Below are 18,737 nucleotides of genomic sequence, written 5' to 3' on the forward strand. Positions count from 1 at the left end.
ATCGAATTTCATAATACTATTTACATTACTCGTTAAAATGGCTTTGTTTTGAAAATGAACTTCGTGAGTACTTACCTAATATAAGAAATCAGGACATCAAACCTTTTTAAATTACTGACCTTAACCTATTAATGAGATACTTATCTAAATTTTAATGAAATTAGAATCTTTAAAAAAATGTAGAAATTTCGGTCTATGATTATAGAATATAGATGTTGAAACATTAAACTAAATCTTTAGCAGGTGTAGACTTCTTAGAAAATTAACTGTAGTTTATAATAACTCCGTTTAAATTCATGAGTTTCCAGGGAAGTGGATGTAGATGGAATATCTTTAGCAATAATTTTATTATGTATCAACTTAATAGATACTAGCTGTGCCCCGCGGTTTTACCCGCAGTGCTCCGCTCCTATTGGTCTTAGCGTGATGATATATAACCAAATATAACCAAAGATAGATTACACCTTCCTCAATAAATGGGCTATCTCACACTAAAATTATTTTTCAAATCGGCCCAGTAGTTGATTAGGTTAGCGCGTTAAAACGTACAAACAAACTCTTCAGCTTTATAATATTATATTATTTTATTTACAAATTTAACCTTAAATAATATTGATTTATTTAAACAATTTCATTCCACAGATTTATCGATCGTTTGTCTTTGTTATAAGTTAGGCGCATATTTCGGCCCACGCGACAGACACAGATGCTTGTTAAATCTCTAATAGGTTTTCAAATAGTTTATTACAATAGTCTGTTATATTCTAACAATGTATTATAATAAAATTGATTATTTCTCTCTCTTTCTCTCCCTCTATAAATTTAAAAATGGTCCTCGCGCTTCCTCGGCTTTTCAACAAGTGAACATTGAATTGAAATCTGCAACTGGAGAGCATAGAGTTCATATTTTTTTTAAATTAGGAACACGAAAAGGTATTGGCGCGCCAAAGCGGTCGCCAAAATATTCTAAAACTTTTCTAAAATAAAAGTTACTGGCTGGCGAGACTTGCTTCCCGGCCTATATTAAGAAAAGAGCGCCGATTCTATTCTTTCATAAAAGGAATTGAAAAGTAGAGTGTACCAATCACTCGGCTAACAAAATTATTTTCCTCGGGCACAGCATATTGAATCTTTCTTTCGCTCCGGACTTAAAATAGCGGCAACTCCGTTAAAATATGTTATTCTGTTGCTCTGTTAAAATATCTTTTAATTTGAAATACATGCTAAATAAAATAAAATGGATTAGAACATTTTAATAAATATTCGTATGTCAATATTTTTATACATCATAACTCGGGGCATTCAATCTATTTGCACCTTGTTGATTTGGTCGATGCTTCCATCGCGGATTAATAATGGCTTTGCGAGATATTTTATTTTTGGACTTTAAGTGTATTTTCAATGAAATTCTGGATGAAAATAAAATGTAGGTAATGGATAATATTGAGTTACATTTACGCTTGATATTGCGTTGCGAATGTAGATCAAGCGCGATTTTTATTGTTAATTGAATTTTATACTCTATAGTTGAAAAATGACATTTCACGCATATTGACCTGCCATTTTTTTGTATGACACTTCTGCCTGAATATTGTGAAGCCATATGTACAAATAGTAAGAGAAAGTTTATGCTTGTACCGAGTATTTATTTGTATATTGTGTAACGTTTACTTATGGTTTACTTAGATTCTAGCCATCTTAGCTTTGCGAATACATACACGATAAGATATATTTTGTTACGGTATATCACATATGTATGTGGATTAAAAGTATCTAGGCCCCATACCTGAAGCTCAAGTGAAGCTCAATATTCTACTGGACTATGTTTGTTGTTTAAACGTTCACGCGAAATGAACTTCACGGCTTTTGATCCGTATTTTTATAGTTTAACACTCTTCTGAGTTCTGACGTGTTTTAAAATAGACTGGGTTAGAGGAATTTCATTTTATTCCTCGGTGTTTCAATTACATATAGTTATTACTTATTGATTTAATTTTTTATGTGTACATAGCGACTGTTAAATACTGACTTTATTTTTATTGTGCTGGTATATTATTATAATTCAATTTATAATTTTATGGCAAATGGCAAACCCTTTAGTACGTAAGTTCTTAAGTACATAACTGCGTTAAAAACAACCGACTTCAAACTTGCACTTGCAACATTTACAAATACAGACAAAAATGCTCATAAAATAAAAACTACTGGGCCTATCCGAATAAAATTTTTATGGGACCAATTCGACACCATCCCGCATCGAACAAAATAAGAATCACGTAAATCGGTTCAGAAACCACGGAGTAATCGGTGTACATATAAAAAAAAAAAAACATACCGGCCGAATTGATAACCTCCTCCTTTTTTTTGAAGTCGGTTAATAAATTGTTTATTATAGCGCTGCCTACATTTAAATAAAGAGTTATTATTTACCATTTTACTTTTTAGAAGATACTGTTTTGCGAAACGATTCGATAATCAATCCTTTGCCATGTTTTACGTTTTACTTTACCTACCCATAGAGATATATAATATTTTGATTAATTTTTACAAGTAGACAAAGATATAACCGCCATTTTGTTCTAGGGACATCCGCTTCAACCAGATCTACGACATCGCTCCAGGCGTGTTCAGCCACCTGCACCGCCTGCGCTCCCTGCTGCTGAACGACAATCAGCTGCGGGAGATACGCTCTGGAGCCTTCCATGGACTCCGGAGAGTGAAGTACCTGTACTTATACAGGAATCGGATCCGTCATATCGACTCTGATGTGTTTCAAGGCTTGGGGCACTTGGAACAACTGTAAGTACCTATATGTGGAGTATATTTGTATTTAATATCGTAACCTGCAAAATCAATTATTTATACGTATATAGCTCATGTGCTCATTGCTGTTTAATCTATACTAATGTAAAGTTTCATACAAATCCGTCCAGTAGTTTTTTCGTGAAAGAATAACGAGCATAAGTACATACATGCAGGAAGTTAACTCCTCCATCCACCCTCACCCACTTTTTCATTTATAATATTAGTAGTTCTGATATTTCTATAGTTATTGTATGTCAATAATCAATATGTGCTAGAGACTATATTTTCGTTGGTGGCGCGGTTTTTGCCAAGTAAGTATCCCTATGTCATGTCGTTGCAATTCTTGAAGTCTGTAAAACGTGATCGTTTTTAATTGGAATAATTGAATGAAATATTATTATATACAACTAAAGCTTTGTGCAATCATTTTGTGCGAAATTCCTTTAACATACCATGTGCTATTTTTCCATGTTTCAAAAAAATTACAGTCTCGGACCACTTCAACTTTTTCAATACAAAATAAAAATAAACAAAGCAACGGTTATCAATTACAGATAAGCGAGTTGAATCCACAGATTGATTATGTTTTATATTATATATCAATGACCCGGGTTCTAAGTAGAGATAAACTCACGTGACTGGCCGAGCCATTCCTCAATGAGTTTCACAGAATATGATGTCATTGTTTTGCATTCTGTCCAATATGTCTTGAAATAGCTTATTATATTTACTGCCAGCTGACCTACTAGCTAACTTCATAGCGGGATTTAAATTCTATTAATTGTTATAGATTGCATTATTCGTTAACACGTTCACTGCGGCACCTAAAATGCCAAACTTACCGTTGTTGCGGCATGTCTTCCATACTTCACATCGGCAAGTTCACCACTGTGCGTCATGAGCCATTTTTATCACATCGCACCTTCTGACTTTGAAGGTTAATAATTTCATGAAATTTCAAGATATTTCAAAAAAAATTTTTTCAGATAATAGTATATATAGTCTAGTATATACCGCATGAATAGCTTTTAGTTTGACCGAATAGTTTAAAAGATATGAGGGAAAATGTAAACCCCTGATTTTGTGAAAAATTATTTGCCATCCCGCACTGCGTTGATACGGCATGTTTACAGTAATAGCGATGGGAAACACTGTAAAATAAAACATCGATATCGATATAAATCAATTTTGTATATTTCAGTCTGTTTGTTAACAGATAACGAGATCGTCGATACAAAAAAAAACACATATAAAACAAGGTACTTGATAGAGTACTATCAGGAAATTGTTCAGTAACTTTTGTTTTAATTTTTTATATTATTTTCACAACTGTCATCACATTTTTGCATTTATGCTACGAAATAAAAGAAAGTAAAAAAATTAAAGCCTTTAAGGTATCATTGTCATTTAAAAAAACTCAAAAGAAAAGTGCTTCGGTCCTGGTGCATCACTATGTGAGACTGACACGCGGCGCGCTCGCAGTACAGTGCGGCATGAGGTGCTTGTCCATGGCAAAATATTTGACATGCCGCACACAAAAGAAACGGTTTCTTTTCTATGCGTTGGTCCAATATTTTGCCATACGATTTTTAAACGAAATTGAGTCCTACTTCAAACTGTGATCACAAAAATATATTTGTCTCTTTTCTAGTCATTGATTAACATATAAAAAACCTCGCCGCACCACGGTGAAAACTGCGATTTTGGGCGCCGCACTGTGGTGTAGTCGCTGATGGCCCGATACTGGACATGCCGCAGTGAACGTGTTAAATTGCTCTTAAGGTATTTTGTTTTTGTGTATAGGCACAGAATACTTAATAGTAGCAAAGTATAGGTAACTTATAGGGTCGTTTGTAAGAGTGATTTAAGTGCATATAAGTTCTTTTATTATATGGGGTAATAGGGAAGCGCTTGACCACAATCTCGCCTGATGTTAAGCTGAGATGTGGTCTAAGATGGAACGCCCTTCCCTAGAAGGTACCCGTTCACTCTACGCTTGAAGACCCCTTATTGTACTCTACGGGGAACACAGTTTATAACTACAATTATATTACTATTACAAATATTTCATACTAACAATTTTATAAATTGAGTTACTCAAGCCTCTGATCTGATTGAATTGCTTAAAGCAATCTATAGTCAGAATATCGCGATCCTTTCGCCCTACATCCACAAAAAGGAAATGTAATACTTATTTTTAAAAGGATACAATCACTATCTATTTGCTTGTTCTGAAATAATGTAGCTTGTGTTTAACTCTAGACTTAATTTTGCTACATAAGACAATTGAAAATTGCAATGTGTAAATCGCATTGTATAGGTAATAGGCATATAGGCCGGGAGATACTGACACAAAATTTCGGGTCACTTGTAACTGGATGGCGGTTCTACAGGGGTCTTATGACAAAAAGAAAAATTGGTCAGAACGCTGGTACCGGCGGACTAGTCGCGTGGGCGTTAGTCGAACTCGTCAGATAAATAGCGAAAGTCAAACGATTTGTAACACAAAAATTTTTTAATTTACCGATAGCCCACAAAAAAGATGTAGGCGGTAGTGTTATGTCATACTTTTCCGGTGTGACTTACAGCCCGCCATACCGACGCGAATGCGTTGATTTAAAAAAAAATAATTCAACCATTTGTACCAGGCTAACTTTTGCACAGATTTATCGATAATAGTTACAATAATGTCGGATCTTGAACATTATTTAGCTTTTTAATATTTGTTAATTTTAAATTTGAATCAAGGTAATAAATAATCTCAGTCTAAAACTGCTCGAAAACATCTTTACAAAAACGTTCCTCCAGAATTTATGATACAATGTGTAGGTATTATATTTATTTATAATCGACTTTTCACCTGAGCCTTCTGAGGATGTTCTAAATAACTTAATAATGAGTAAATTTAGACCTCTTCAAAAGAACTAATCCCTCCAGCATACTTATGTTTTCCATGTAACGAGAAAGCCTTTATTAAACCAGGTACCAAAATATATATTTAGACCAAAAATAACTATGAACTTTGAAGTAATTTTATACCAAAAACGTAACAAACTAAGAGGGTATTACACTTAGGCCGTTCTCCCATTACGATACGCACAGGCGATTCAAGTATCCTGCAAGTCCCGAAGACTAGTCGTCGCGGAGTATCTCACATACATTTGTATGAGAATAGCTTTAGACGTGTGGTTTTCGCAAATGAATTATTTCTCTTTGTATGATATAAACAAAAGCAATTCAAAAGAATTTTCTGCGCTCATAATTCAGCAGAGGCTTAAGAAACCGGTCCAGGCGAGACGCCGACCGTGCCGCCTAACATTTCTTGGAATAGGGAATGAAATCTGCGATATGACCTTTGTCCTAAGCCCTAACAATAATTATACTCCGCCTTAAATACTAATATTATTAAGCTCAAGAGTTTGTTTGTTTGAACGCGTTAATCTCAAGAACTACTGGTCTGATATTTTCAAAAATTCTTTCGGTGTAAGATAGCCCATTCATCGAGGAAGACTATAAGGCTATATAATATATCATCGCGCTAAGACCAACAGGAGCGGAGCCACGTGGGTGAAACCGCGGAGCGCACCTAGTATATTAAACACTTCACGCCAAGTTTTCGTTTCCGACTGTACTTCATGGTTGGAAACTAAAAATACAGACAATGAAACAGAAAATTTCAGCGACGATAATGAAGAAGCCACCATTAACCAGCCTGGGCCATCAAAAAGAATTAAAAAATGACAGTTGCACAATTTTTAAACAAAATTAAAATTATAATATGATTTCTGTAAATATTATTATTTCCGTCGCTTGTAACTTTTTACCTTTAAGACTTACAGAATAATCATGTATGCAAAAAATGTAGGTAATTGTCTTCTTTGAACCCCTCATAGACACTTTTGTGATTAGTAAACAATTGAGAAGTTATTTAAAATATACCTAAATTTAGCACTGGGTCTGTCAAGGTCGAAAACTTGGATTTTTATTAACCTTTCATACCTAAACAATATCGTTTCAAAACATTTTCTACAACACCTTTTGTAGAGCAGAGGCTTTTACATTTCCCCACAGACTGGACTATTTGTTTCAATCAAATAAATTTTCTATCTCTGAAATATATGAAGCGAAAAGAACAATTCCAATAATACTTGATGCCCTTGTTCAGATTTAGCATGTTATTATTATTCAGACTTATTCTACTTCATATCCGTTAATCAATTATTTGATAAATATTCTTCGATTTCTTTTGTATTGAATGTACCATTTTGTTACAGGTACTTACATGTCAATGAAATACATCAGATTGAACCCGAAACTTTCTCCAATTTACCACGGTTGGAACGACTGTGAGTATTTCTCTTAAATAAACATGGTCTACATAAATTTTCTCAATACAAGTTCTGTTATCTGAAGAAATTTTATATTGCTTCAGGTACTTGCATAATAATAACTTGAAGACCATACCCCCTGGATCTTTCCGAGGTTTACCGAAACTACAAAAGCTAAGGTTGGATAGCAATGCCCTCATTTGCGATTGCTCTATGCTTTGGTTTGTTCGAATGCTCTCCGAACACACCGAGATGAGCATCGCAGCTACGTGCTATGGACCATCTGGCACCATGGGATCTTCCTTAGCAACGATGAAGGAATCTGACTTTAGTTGCAGTAAGGATATAATATCAAAATCAACTTGTAGTATGGGTAACGTATACCAGTTTCTAGATTATTCACTATATCGCTATTTCAGAACGACCTGAATTCAACCAGGAACCTGAAGATGTCGTTATAAACTTTGGCGATGATGCTATGTTTGTTTGTTCTGCATCTGGTGAACCGACTCCAGAAATTATTTGGTATCGCGACTCCTCCGTTATAAATGTAGACGCGTCGAGGTATGAAGTAATGAATAATGGAACACTCATGGTTCACCAAGCAGATGAAAATGATGTCGGCATCTTTGAATGTACGGCTAAGAACCCAGCTGGAGAAATACGTTCTAAGCCTGCAAGAATGATGATGCAGAGTAATGCTGATGAAAAGGGTAACGATTTTCTTAGTGACATATCATACTTTAGTACTTAAGAATCGAGAATGAATGTAAATTCTTTTTCAGACTTTCCCGTCTTCACAGTTTTTCCGCGAAAGCAATTGGTACAAGGCGATCAAAAATATGTACGCTTCGACTGTGTCGCCGCTGGCAACCCGAAACCTCATATATCATGGTTGTTTAATGGCGACAGAATTCTACTGTCTGATCGACTTTCTTTACAACACAATGGATCGATTGTAATTGAAAAAGTTAAAGAAACTGACGCTGGAAACTACACTTGTGTAGCGGAAAACATAAATGGAAAGATATCAGCTTCTTGCACACTTGAAGTCATGGGTAAGTTTATTTTTATATGATGAGTACGGCAAAAGAGGTAAGTGTACATTATAAAATAATTTATTCGTTTGTTGCAGTTCCACCCGCATTTATTCTGGTTCCAAAGGACGAGCAAGTAGCTATTGGCGATAAGGTTCAATTTACTTGCACTGCTCGTGGCGTACCGAAACCAGTCATTACATGGTACAGGAATACTATGGTACTACCTCCTAAAGAAAACATCGTCTTGAGCGATAATAATCAAAATTTGACCATAACTGAAGTAACCGAAGACGACGACGGCATTTACCACTGCCGAGCTGAGAATGCGGAAGGTTTAACCGAAATTTCTGCCATTTTAAAAGTACAGGACGTGCAAATCGTTTCACCGAAAATTGTCACGCGCCCAGAAGATATTGAAGCTTATAAAGAAACTACCATTCAGATGCCATGTGAATATGAAAGTGAACCGCTTGCTAATATTGAATGGAGAAAAAATGGGAACAGAATCATACCGAATGAAAGATTTACGATTACTTTAATTGGAAGTTTGGTAATTAATAATATAACTTTATCGGATACAGGAAGCTACGAGTGTTCTGTCTATAACGATCATGGCAGAGATACAGCATCTGCATACCTTACTGTGAAAGATCATATTTTACCTGGCGATGAATATGTCAATATAGCTTTGACCGAAGCAACACGCGATGTAGATCAGGCGATTGCGCGAACAATTGAACAAATGTTTTCAAATCAAAGGGGCACAAGCGTGCACGACCTTTACAGATTAACAAGATTCCCAAATGCTCCCGCTAGAGAAATTGCAAGAGCAGCGGAAATCTATGAGAGAACGTTAGATAAAGTTCGTGAATATATTCAAAGGGGGTTAAAGGTAACAACAGTTGAACCATTCAATTATGAAAATATCTTGTCAACTAAGCACTTGGATGTTATTTCACATCTCTCGGGTTGTGTAGCGCATAGAAAAGCACAAGATTGTTCTGATATGTGTTTCCATAAAAAGTATAGGACCATCGATGGAAGCTGCAATAATTTTGAGAACCCAACATGGGGATCATCTTTGACGCCTTTTAGAAGGATTCTGTATGCGGTTTATGAAAACGGTTTCAGCCAGCCTGTAGGATGGAATAAAGGATTAAAATATAATGGATTTTCCCTGCCCAGTGCCCGATTAGTCTCTACAAAGGTTATTTCTACCAAAAACATAACTGGGGACGAGTATCTAACTCATATGCTTATGCAATGGGGACAATGGCTGGACCATGATTTGGATCATGCTTTACCATCTGTTAGTGACCAAACGTGGGATGGAGTTGATTGCAAAAAGACATGCGATTATGCGGCACCATGCTTTCCAATTGATGTTCCTCCAAATGACCCTCGCATTACGAACCGTCGATGCATAGATTTTATTAGAACGAGTGCAGTATGTGGATCTGGTATGACTTCAGTCTTGTTTGGAAACCTTGAAGCTAGGGAACAAATCAACCAATTAACTTCTTTCATTGATGCTTCTCATGTATATGGTTTTGAAAAAGCTGTTGCTGAAGATTTAAGAGACTTGAGCAACGACAATGGAACATTACGTGTTGGAGGAACTTATCATGGTACAAAACCACTCCTACCAACCACGGGCATCAATGCTATGGATTGCCGGCTCAACTTAGTAGAAAGCACACGGAGCTGTTTCGTAGCTGGTGACATACGAGCTAATGAACAGATTGGACTACTAGCTATGCACACTATTTGGATGAGGGAACATAACCGACTCGCAAACAAATTGAAAGCCATTAATCCACACTGGGACGGCGATAGGGTTTATCAAGAAGCTAGAAAAATAGTTGGTGCTGAAATGCAAGCAATAACTTACTATAATTGGTTGCCATTGATTCTCGGCCGCGAGGGATATGCCCTTCTAGGTGATTACACTGAATATAACCCTGATGTAAATCCGTCTATCTCTAACGTTTTCGCAACCGCAGCCCTTAGGTTTGGACATTCACTAATTAACCCAATCCTACACCGTTATGATGAACATTTTGAAACTATTCCTCAGGGACATTTACTTTTGCGAAACGCGTTTTTCTCACCGTGGAGACTTGTTGACGAAGGAGGAGTTGACCCACTTATAAGAGGTATGTTTATGACACCCGTGAAATTGAAAACCCCTACACAGAACTTGAACTCGGAACTCACTGAGAAACTCTTCCATACAGCTCACGCCGTAGCACTAGATTTAGCTGCTATTAATATCCAAAGGGGACGCGATCATGCTATTCCTCCATATACCAAATGGCGTAGTGTGTGCAACATGTCGGAAGTAAATGATTTTGATGACTTAGCGGGTGAAATATCGGACAAAGGCGTCAGGGACAAGTTGAAGGAACTTTATGGATCTGTACACAATATCGATGTTTGGGTAGGTGGTATCTTGGAAGATATGTCTAAAGGTGCTAAAGTTGGACCACTTTTCCGGTGCATTCTTATAGAGCAATTTAAACGTTTGCGGGACGGAGACCGACTGTGGTTTGAAAACCCTCTCACATTTAAACCGGATCAGTTCAAAGAAATTCAAAAGACTAATTTGGCTCGAATTCTCTGTGATAATGGCGACAATATTGACACGATTGGTGAGAACGTATTTATATTGCCAGAAATACAAGATGGCCTAACATCATGCGAAGATCTTCCCTCGATTGATTTAAGATATTGGATGGATTGTGAATCTTGCAACGACGATCATGACATAGAAAAGACACGAGTGCGACGAGCGGCTGCAATGGATCCCAACCATAACCAGCTGATTGAAAATGACCACCGCTTGGAAATTCTGGAAGAATCTCAAAATGATTTATATAAAATTATTGAAGATCTGCAAAAGAAGGTGGAGTATCTCGAGAATACTTGCCAAAAGGTGTAAATTATTTTGCAATCTGGAAAACAATGTATGTAAATATTCAATTAGAATAGATTTTGTTCCAAATTCGTAGAGATAATAATACAATTAATGTTAACCTCAATGTAGTAGAAACTTTACAGAGAGCAAACACAATCACAAATACCATTCCGTGGTTGGTAAGTAAAGTTTTTAATGATTGAGCTTAACTAATATAAATGTCGAAAAAAAAATTAAAAAACAAAAAAAAAGTAAAATACGAATACAAAAATACAAAAAAAAAACATTGGTGTTTAGAGAGTAAGAGCCGTGGAATCTATCTGACGACAAAGCATGCCTACCGGACTTGATCATGAATTAAATTGACCATTAATATTGGACAATTATAATACTATATTATGTAATTTTATAATATAAAAAAACACAAAAAAAGATGTATAGATTATAAGAACCGTGATACGCAAACCGACGACTGAGACTCCCAAACGGCACTGATTCTGCAACCTGCATTTATGTGACATTGGACAATTACCTACATGGACCTAATTAAAGGAACGGTACAAAAAGAGACAAATCGGAAATTAAAATACTTTTTTATATTACATTGCTATAAAAAAAATATTTCAACTTCGCGTTTCTTTTTTCTACCGTTACTCTAATAATGCCCATGCGTATAATATATTATGTGTACCTACTTATAAAAATAAAAACAATAAAATCAAAAAAAAAATCACAAAAGTCAGTGGAAAAATAAAATAAAAAAGTGTCTCGATGTTGTAGATGTTAGCGGAGGTTCTATTTTTTTCTGTTTACCCATATTTTTAATACGTCGGACAATATACAATAAATCTATACTCTCCTATGTGGTCCAACTATTTAAGAATTTATTTTTAATCTAATTATATTTAATCCTAAGATTAGTTACTAAAACTCGTCTGAAATTTTTACTAATGTTGCTATGGAAAATATTAACTGTATTATTTATGGTTGACTTGTTTTTAAGTATTTATTGCAGGGTTTTCTATTTACAATTATTACTATGTTAAATATGCAACCTCTAGCTGTTATATAGGTACAGTAGTTCGTTTAAAATATTGATGTTCGGTGTCTATTTACTCCAAAGTAACATATAGAAATAGATATAAGTCGTTATGATCATTTTAACGTACGTTGCCTAATTTACAGCCTTTTTATCCTAATTTAACTTTAGTTCATTTTGATTTAATGAATGATTATGACCTGTCTTTAATTTTACCAACATAACTTTCAGTCAGTATTACAATACATTGCATTTATTATTCGTGATGAACCGCAAATTTTATTTTTTTTTATTCGCATATTTTGTTGAGTTTTTTAACTAAAATAAGCACAATAATCATTAATTATCAGGTTCCGTCCTTGTTCAAAATTTTGGGGTTAGTGACGATATTGGAAGGTACCTAAATAAAGGTCAGTCTAAATGATGAGAATGGACATATTCGAAATATTAAAATGTAATAGCACACTTTGAAATTTTTCTTTTGTTTAAGTAGTTGCGCGCGTAACATTTATTATTTGCGCTTTTAACTGAGGTAAGTAATTAAAGAATTCGGGACAAGATATAACAATAAAATTAAAAACAGTAAGTAATCTAGACCAAAATATAAATTTGATAAAATTCAAATTGATATTCTATGGCTGCAATTTTGAAACCGGTGAAAGCGACAACGGCTTTTTGTTTTGCTAACTTTACGCGATTTTCAGGTTTTTTTTTATTATAAACTGCATTCAACATTTGTAAAAACAAAAAAAAAAAGCGGGCCACACATTTTCAGAGGCCGTACCTCTGAATATGTTCCAGGGCGGAGTGGTCGTTTACCATCACGCGATCCACCAGCTCAGTAACTGCGCCCGCTTTGCCATAAAAAATAATCGTGTTATCTTTTTTTTTAAGTGGGGAAATCTTGCATATATAAATAAATAAATAAATCATTTATTCCACTTAAAACATATACTCACATATATTCATATATTCACGGCCCCCGGGGAAGGAGCCGTGGGTTATGTCGGATTCTTACCGACTAAAACTCCACTGTGTTCCGTCTAGCCGCTTTAATGATGGCCGCGGGTAATGGATGGAATTCTTCCGCGACATAGTCGTGTTACCTACGTGAAGTCAACAAAACAAATAGTCAGTGCCTGGCGCTGCCACTGGTCTAAAAATAACATCCTAATACTTTTTGTCTTACCTTACACCAATACGAATACAGTCAGTATCAATACCTTGTAGAAATCCTTTGGATAGACTCTGATACGGATATTACGACTTTACTGGGATTGATAACCACTGACTTACTGAGTAATTCTGTTTACGTCTTGAACCTAAGACGTAATTAATCCTGAACCAATTCAATGACTTCAAACGGAGTATTCTATATATAATATAATATAACGGAGTATTCTATATATAACATAAAATCTAAATACCATGGCACAAAATAATATTCCGATAAATTTGAGTCAATCAATGTTAAGATACTAACCGCGTCGTCTATTCTGAATTACGCGGTCACTAAATTCCGAAGTTCATATACGAGTAAAAGTTGATTAGGTACCATGAAATACCTATAATACCGATAGAATCACAACACAATTATGCGCATAATTGATGCTTTTTAGCAAATATGTGTCTATAATAGTCATTAATGTTAAATATAAGATAATCATGTATTCTAGTGTTTAAGATTAGCATAAGTACTTATTGTCGCTTTATCGTGGTATGTCCAAAAGTTCTGGCTCTGTAACAACAGTATCATTAGACGTGGATAAATTTGTTATTAACTGATAAAAATCTTTCAAAACAGCGTTGAAACTTTGTTTTAGGTTCTGATGAGTACATCAGATATTTTCGTTATATTATAATGTGAAAATGCTTGGGGATAATCCGGAGAAAAAAATAAATCAGATTGAAAAGGTCACAGTTAAAAATATCTGCGAAGATATATTTCACAAATCCAGGTAAATTGTTCTCGTAATCTGTTTTCCCTGAGCTAACATCATAAATTAACTCTTCACTTGAAAGTCACAGCCACTCATTCGAACACAATAAAAACTCATTAAGCCTTAAGGCTTCCGCAATTTATCACTATTGTACGAGTATAAATGAACTGAGAGCGAGGACTACCTGTGATTGTGGGCACTGTTCACGAGGAGATAGCCTCGAGCTGCATATTAGAGCTAAAACTTTAACATATCGTGCTATAATGAAAAACAGGTTATCGACGGAAAGTTAACAGTCACGTTGCAAAGTATGAGTTTGTAGTTGCATGCATCAGTTGAGAGTAAAGTTTGTATGCTAAATTTTACATCGTCCTAACGCTTTCATGTTCAACGTTAACAAATTCTAATGTTTTAAAAGCGAGTGTTACATACTTACGACTAACTTCGTACATGCCTTCACAAAAATGATAGGAGCGCTATAAACACAATGTATAGAATACAGAATTTCTTATGGGAGCCGCTAAATGAATTATTGTACAATGATACAAAACAAATTCTTATGTCCAATGATATTGTTGTTAAATGTGTTTAAAATAATTTGGTTCTGGTTATTCCGAATTCACCTTATTGATACATAATATATCGGACTCTATTGTTGAATAATAAATTATTTATTTTTACCCAACGTTCTCAAAAACGAAGGAGGTTCTCAATCGAACTGTTTTTTTTTTTGTTAACGAATAACGCACGGGGTTTTTATCGATTGACATGATTCTTTTCGTTAGAATTTGAAGAGTTAACCTCCCTTTTTTAAAACATTTTTCTAAAATCGACCTTTAGAACATTAATAAGACAATAGCTGATAAAACCAATTACCTAACTGAAGAAGATCAAGAATTTATTATCTCTTTAAATAATACTTTTGCAGGACTCTCATTCAATAAACCATGAACCAAATTATTTTAACTGCACAATATAAATGTATTCTATATTTTAGACCTATTACCATAACCGTAGGATTATAAATAGGTTTGTTCCCGGTGATGAAGGGTATTAAGAGAGATTGTATTTTTGGGATGTGTTTAAACCTAGGTAAATTGTAAATTACATTTTAAAATTAAAATTTGAAATGCTTGCGTCCACAATATTTTGCCTTTTGGCATATGTAAGGGGATGCGTATACCTACCCATTAATTTCGCAAAATTAGCTGTTCTTTAATTATATCCCATTTAAAAACGGTCCTCTGTGATCGAAAAATAACATCAAATCATTTGTTTTTATAAATGCTTATTTAAATATGCTTAACGTTCCTGGAACATTTGAGTAGGTACATAAAAGGTGATAAAAATGATGACTGATTACATAAGGTAGAGATTGTAAGATCTAATAGGAATAGAGGATACCTTCAATGTAGAAAGAATGATCGAATTTCTGACGTCAATTAAGATAAATGTAAGCTTGAAACACACGGAGATGGCTATTAATTCACGAAGTTAAAAGAATCTGGTAAAGGTCCGACAACATTTATACTGCATCCTGGAATTCTCCTCAGCACTTCAAATTTAATACAAAAGTTAGTGCAAGAGCTATTGACCCGATATTTGGTTTTTGGTATCAAGATGTTTCTGGAAAATATTTACAGGTGAATGGTGATCCAAGTAAATTGGGATGAATTAAAAGCAAATGTTGTCGCGGGTAACGTCTTTTTATCCCTACCTAGGTGTGCTCATCACCGTTGTTAGGAATTCGTCACTTAGCTTGTAGTTAAGCCTGAATCTTTTGGACATTACTATTCTATGGTGTGTTATGGATTCATCTAGAAGCTGGCAATTGTAAACAGGATGATAAATATTTTGTTATAAAATTATAATAATTTAAATGTTAAGTAATATTACTGTCATTTTGTTATGTTCACTTATACACACAATTTAAAATTACTTTATGGCGGCTCCACATTCGTGTCGTGAAGCTCTCAAATTTTAGCAGCAGGTTCTATGTCAATTTCAAGAAAAGTTTCAAAATCGATTGCGAGCATAGGTAGGTACTATGAATGTGGAGGACACGACTTATACCGAATCTTGTACAAGTGATGAACGTGTGTAGACGCTAATAAAACGCTGCCCACTGTGTGAAGGGCCCATTACGTGTGTACCTACATTTATGATTTAAGTATTTTTATTTGTTCATTTATAAAAATTGTTAAACTTATTTTATATGAAAATATTCATAAGTAAGTGTCCAACTACAATAGAATAATCTTGAAAATTGTACAAGATAATATTTTAATAGGCGGGTCCACACAGAGCGAGAAGCCTCGCGAGGCAATTGCTACGAGAAGCAGCTCGGTCAGTGTGGACGTGGCTTTGCAGAGGAAATGGCCCCCTCACACAAAACTACGATTTTTCATTGAAAATATCTGTGAGCTCGCACGAATGCACAGCAAGAACTTTCCATCTAATAATTACTAACTAGCTACAACTGCAACGGTAGTAAGTGATGGGCTACTACTATACCAATGATCAACACATCCACACGGATTCGTATCGCAAGTTCCTACGATGCGGTGCGATATTGCATCACATCGCAGTTGTTTATGGGAGACCAAAATCGCGACATACGAGATTTCCTCGGCTGAGCCATGTCCACACAGACCGAGCTGCTTTGCGAACCTGCTCGCTCTGTGTCGAACCGCCTATTGTCGAATGATTTTATGCACGGATATCTGTTTCTATAAATACAAAATATTATAATTGAGTTTTCTGCCTTATTGTAGCTAGTTACTTACTGTTTATGAAAAATCGACAATACATTCCAATCAATTAATTATTTATAATGGCCAGTCGGTATGGTTTTTCATTTTATGCATTCTGAACTTCTTTGTAATGGGTTGCCGAAACGGTACAAAGGCTTTAGACAGGATTTCATATGACAGACGCGGGTTTAAGCTGTTTTGAAGAGTTAATTAATTATTATATTATATAATTAAAATAAAATAAAGGTAATTGTTTTAGTCCTTGTACCTGAGAGTCATGCGAATGAGTGAACGGTTGTACCGTCTAGGGAACGCTCTATCTTTGGCCACAACAAAGTTCTTCCTTTTGATTAAAAAAAAGAAGTGTTATTGACAATTCATAACCATCATGGGCCCTCTTCACAATGACACATTACGGAGATTATGAATAAACATCTTACATCTACATTCTACTATGTCGGTCGATCTTCGACATTTAGGCCCTCTACACTATAGTGATTGCCTCTACTCGCCGGCCTCTACTGCCGATTGTGAAGGGCCCATCAAAAAGCGCACGTGCCAAACTTATTTAATCTGTTGTCAATAATTGTACCTATATCCAAGATCCTAATCTGAACTTTTGTGATCGTATCGGGAGCCTCAAACAAATTTCATATTTATCATCCTGTAAAATAATAGTAATGAATACTAAAACACAAAGGAGTGGTTTTTTATGGCGCTACTATTTTACGATATTGATGTTCGGTGTGTAGTGAAAAAAATAAATAAAAAACCCAATTCTGTTGTTTCATTTGTGTTCCCAAAACATTCAGTAAACATTACACTTCTTTAATTATAATTAAATAAAACAAATTTGTGTACCATGAGTCCCAGAATAAAAAAAATACCTAACTACTCACTTTTAATTAAGAATCTTACACAAAAATGGTATCAACTATTTGTATGAATGATTTTTTGCGCCTGATAATTTCTAAAAGCAAATTTATCATAATTTAATTTTTGATTAAATTGAAATTTTAGTTGAAATTTGGACAATAAAAATTCTAAATATACAAGGAAATAACATAAGATATTCATTTACTTTATTTAGGCATAAAATTAAACGACAATTTTCAACTACATACTTTTATTTAACACAGACAACACATATTAAGTACACATCAAATACACATACACTAACACAGTAAAATAATTTTTGAAGCTAATAATAATTAATAATCTTAATTAATTTAAAATCTATTTACATTATTCTAATCTCACTTTGCACCGGAGCTATGGGGTTGCGTCACAAGACAATACAAAATCAGAAGTATTTGTACTTTCTCAGTAAATATACTTAAGCCTTTATTGCCTGGAAGAGATCACTCTTTAGTGATAAGGCCGCCCTCTGTGCTAGTTTAGCTATAAGTTTTAGTTTTAAGTAATTTGTATAACTAGCATAGTAAAGTGTAATAAATAAATAAAAAATAAAATATAAGCTTTGATTGTATAGTAATTAAAAGTTTAAACATAAAGCTATTTTGAGATGTTGTCCCAATGCAAGCCTACCCATACTTCATATAGGTTGGTCAAGCTATTTCAGGGATTAATTATTACAAACACTATGACAAGAGAATATTATTATTTAGCAATGCAAGCAATTCTCAGAAACTACAGGTCAATTTAAATCAATAGAAAAACACTTTATTTCTGAGTGACAAATACTCTATTTTTATAGTATCTCAGAGCAACCCACGCGATCAATTGAAACTTATACTAAGCATATTTTCCTATACATTTATTACACAACATTAATTATTTATTTATTTATTTCATTAAGGATCACCAACATGACATACACGGATACATAGATAAAAGCATTAAAGTAATAACAATCGTAGACATAGTGCTGTCACAATTATAGGTCACCAGTCAC

The 18,737-nt window shown here is 34.5% G+C and overlaps 1 protein-coding gene across 1 annotated transcript in view; it reads left to right on the forward strand.

Moving 5' to 3' along the window:
* Nucleotides 1–12,159, forward strand: part of Pxn (Peroxidasin) — a 58,434-nt gene extending 46,275 nt beyond the window's left edge. Inside the window, exons 2-7 of the mRNA XM_090120593.1 lie at nt 2,584–2,799; nt 7,080–7,151; nt 7,238–7,470; nt 7,553–7,846; nt 7,919–8,191; nt 8,269–12,159. Coding sequence (XP_089976719.1) covers nt 2,584–2,799; nt 7,080–7,151; nt 7,238–7,470; nt 7,553–7,846; nt 7,919–8,191; nt 8,269–11,114 — 3,934 coding nt within the window. The 3' untranslated portion in view covers nt 11,115–12,159. The remainder of the gene's footprint in view (nt 1–2,583; nt 2,800–7,079; nt 7,152–7,237; nt 7,471–7,552; nt 7,847–7,918; nt 8,192–8,268) is intronic.
* Nucleotides 12,160–18,737: the final 6,578 nt, after the last annotated feature.

The sequence above is a fragment of the Colias eurytheme genome, chromosome 1, assembly GCF_061535395.1.
Source record: "Colias eurytheme isolate Ceu_HAF_F1 chromosome 1, ilColEury1 Martin Lab GWU primary, whole genome shotgun sequence".
Taxonomy (NCBI): Eukaryota; Metazoa; Arthropoda; class Insecta; order Lepidoptera; family Pieridae; genus Colias; species Colias eurytheme.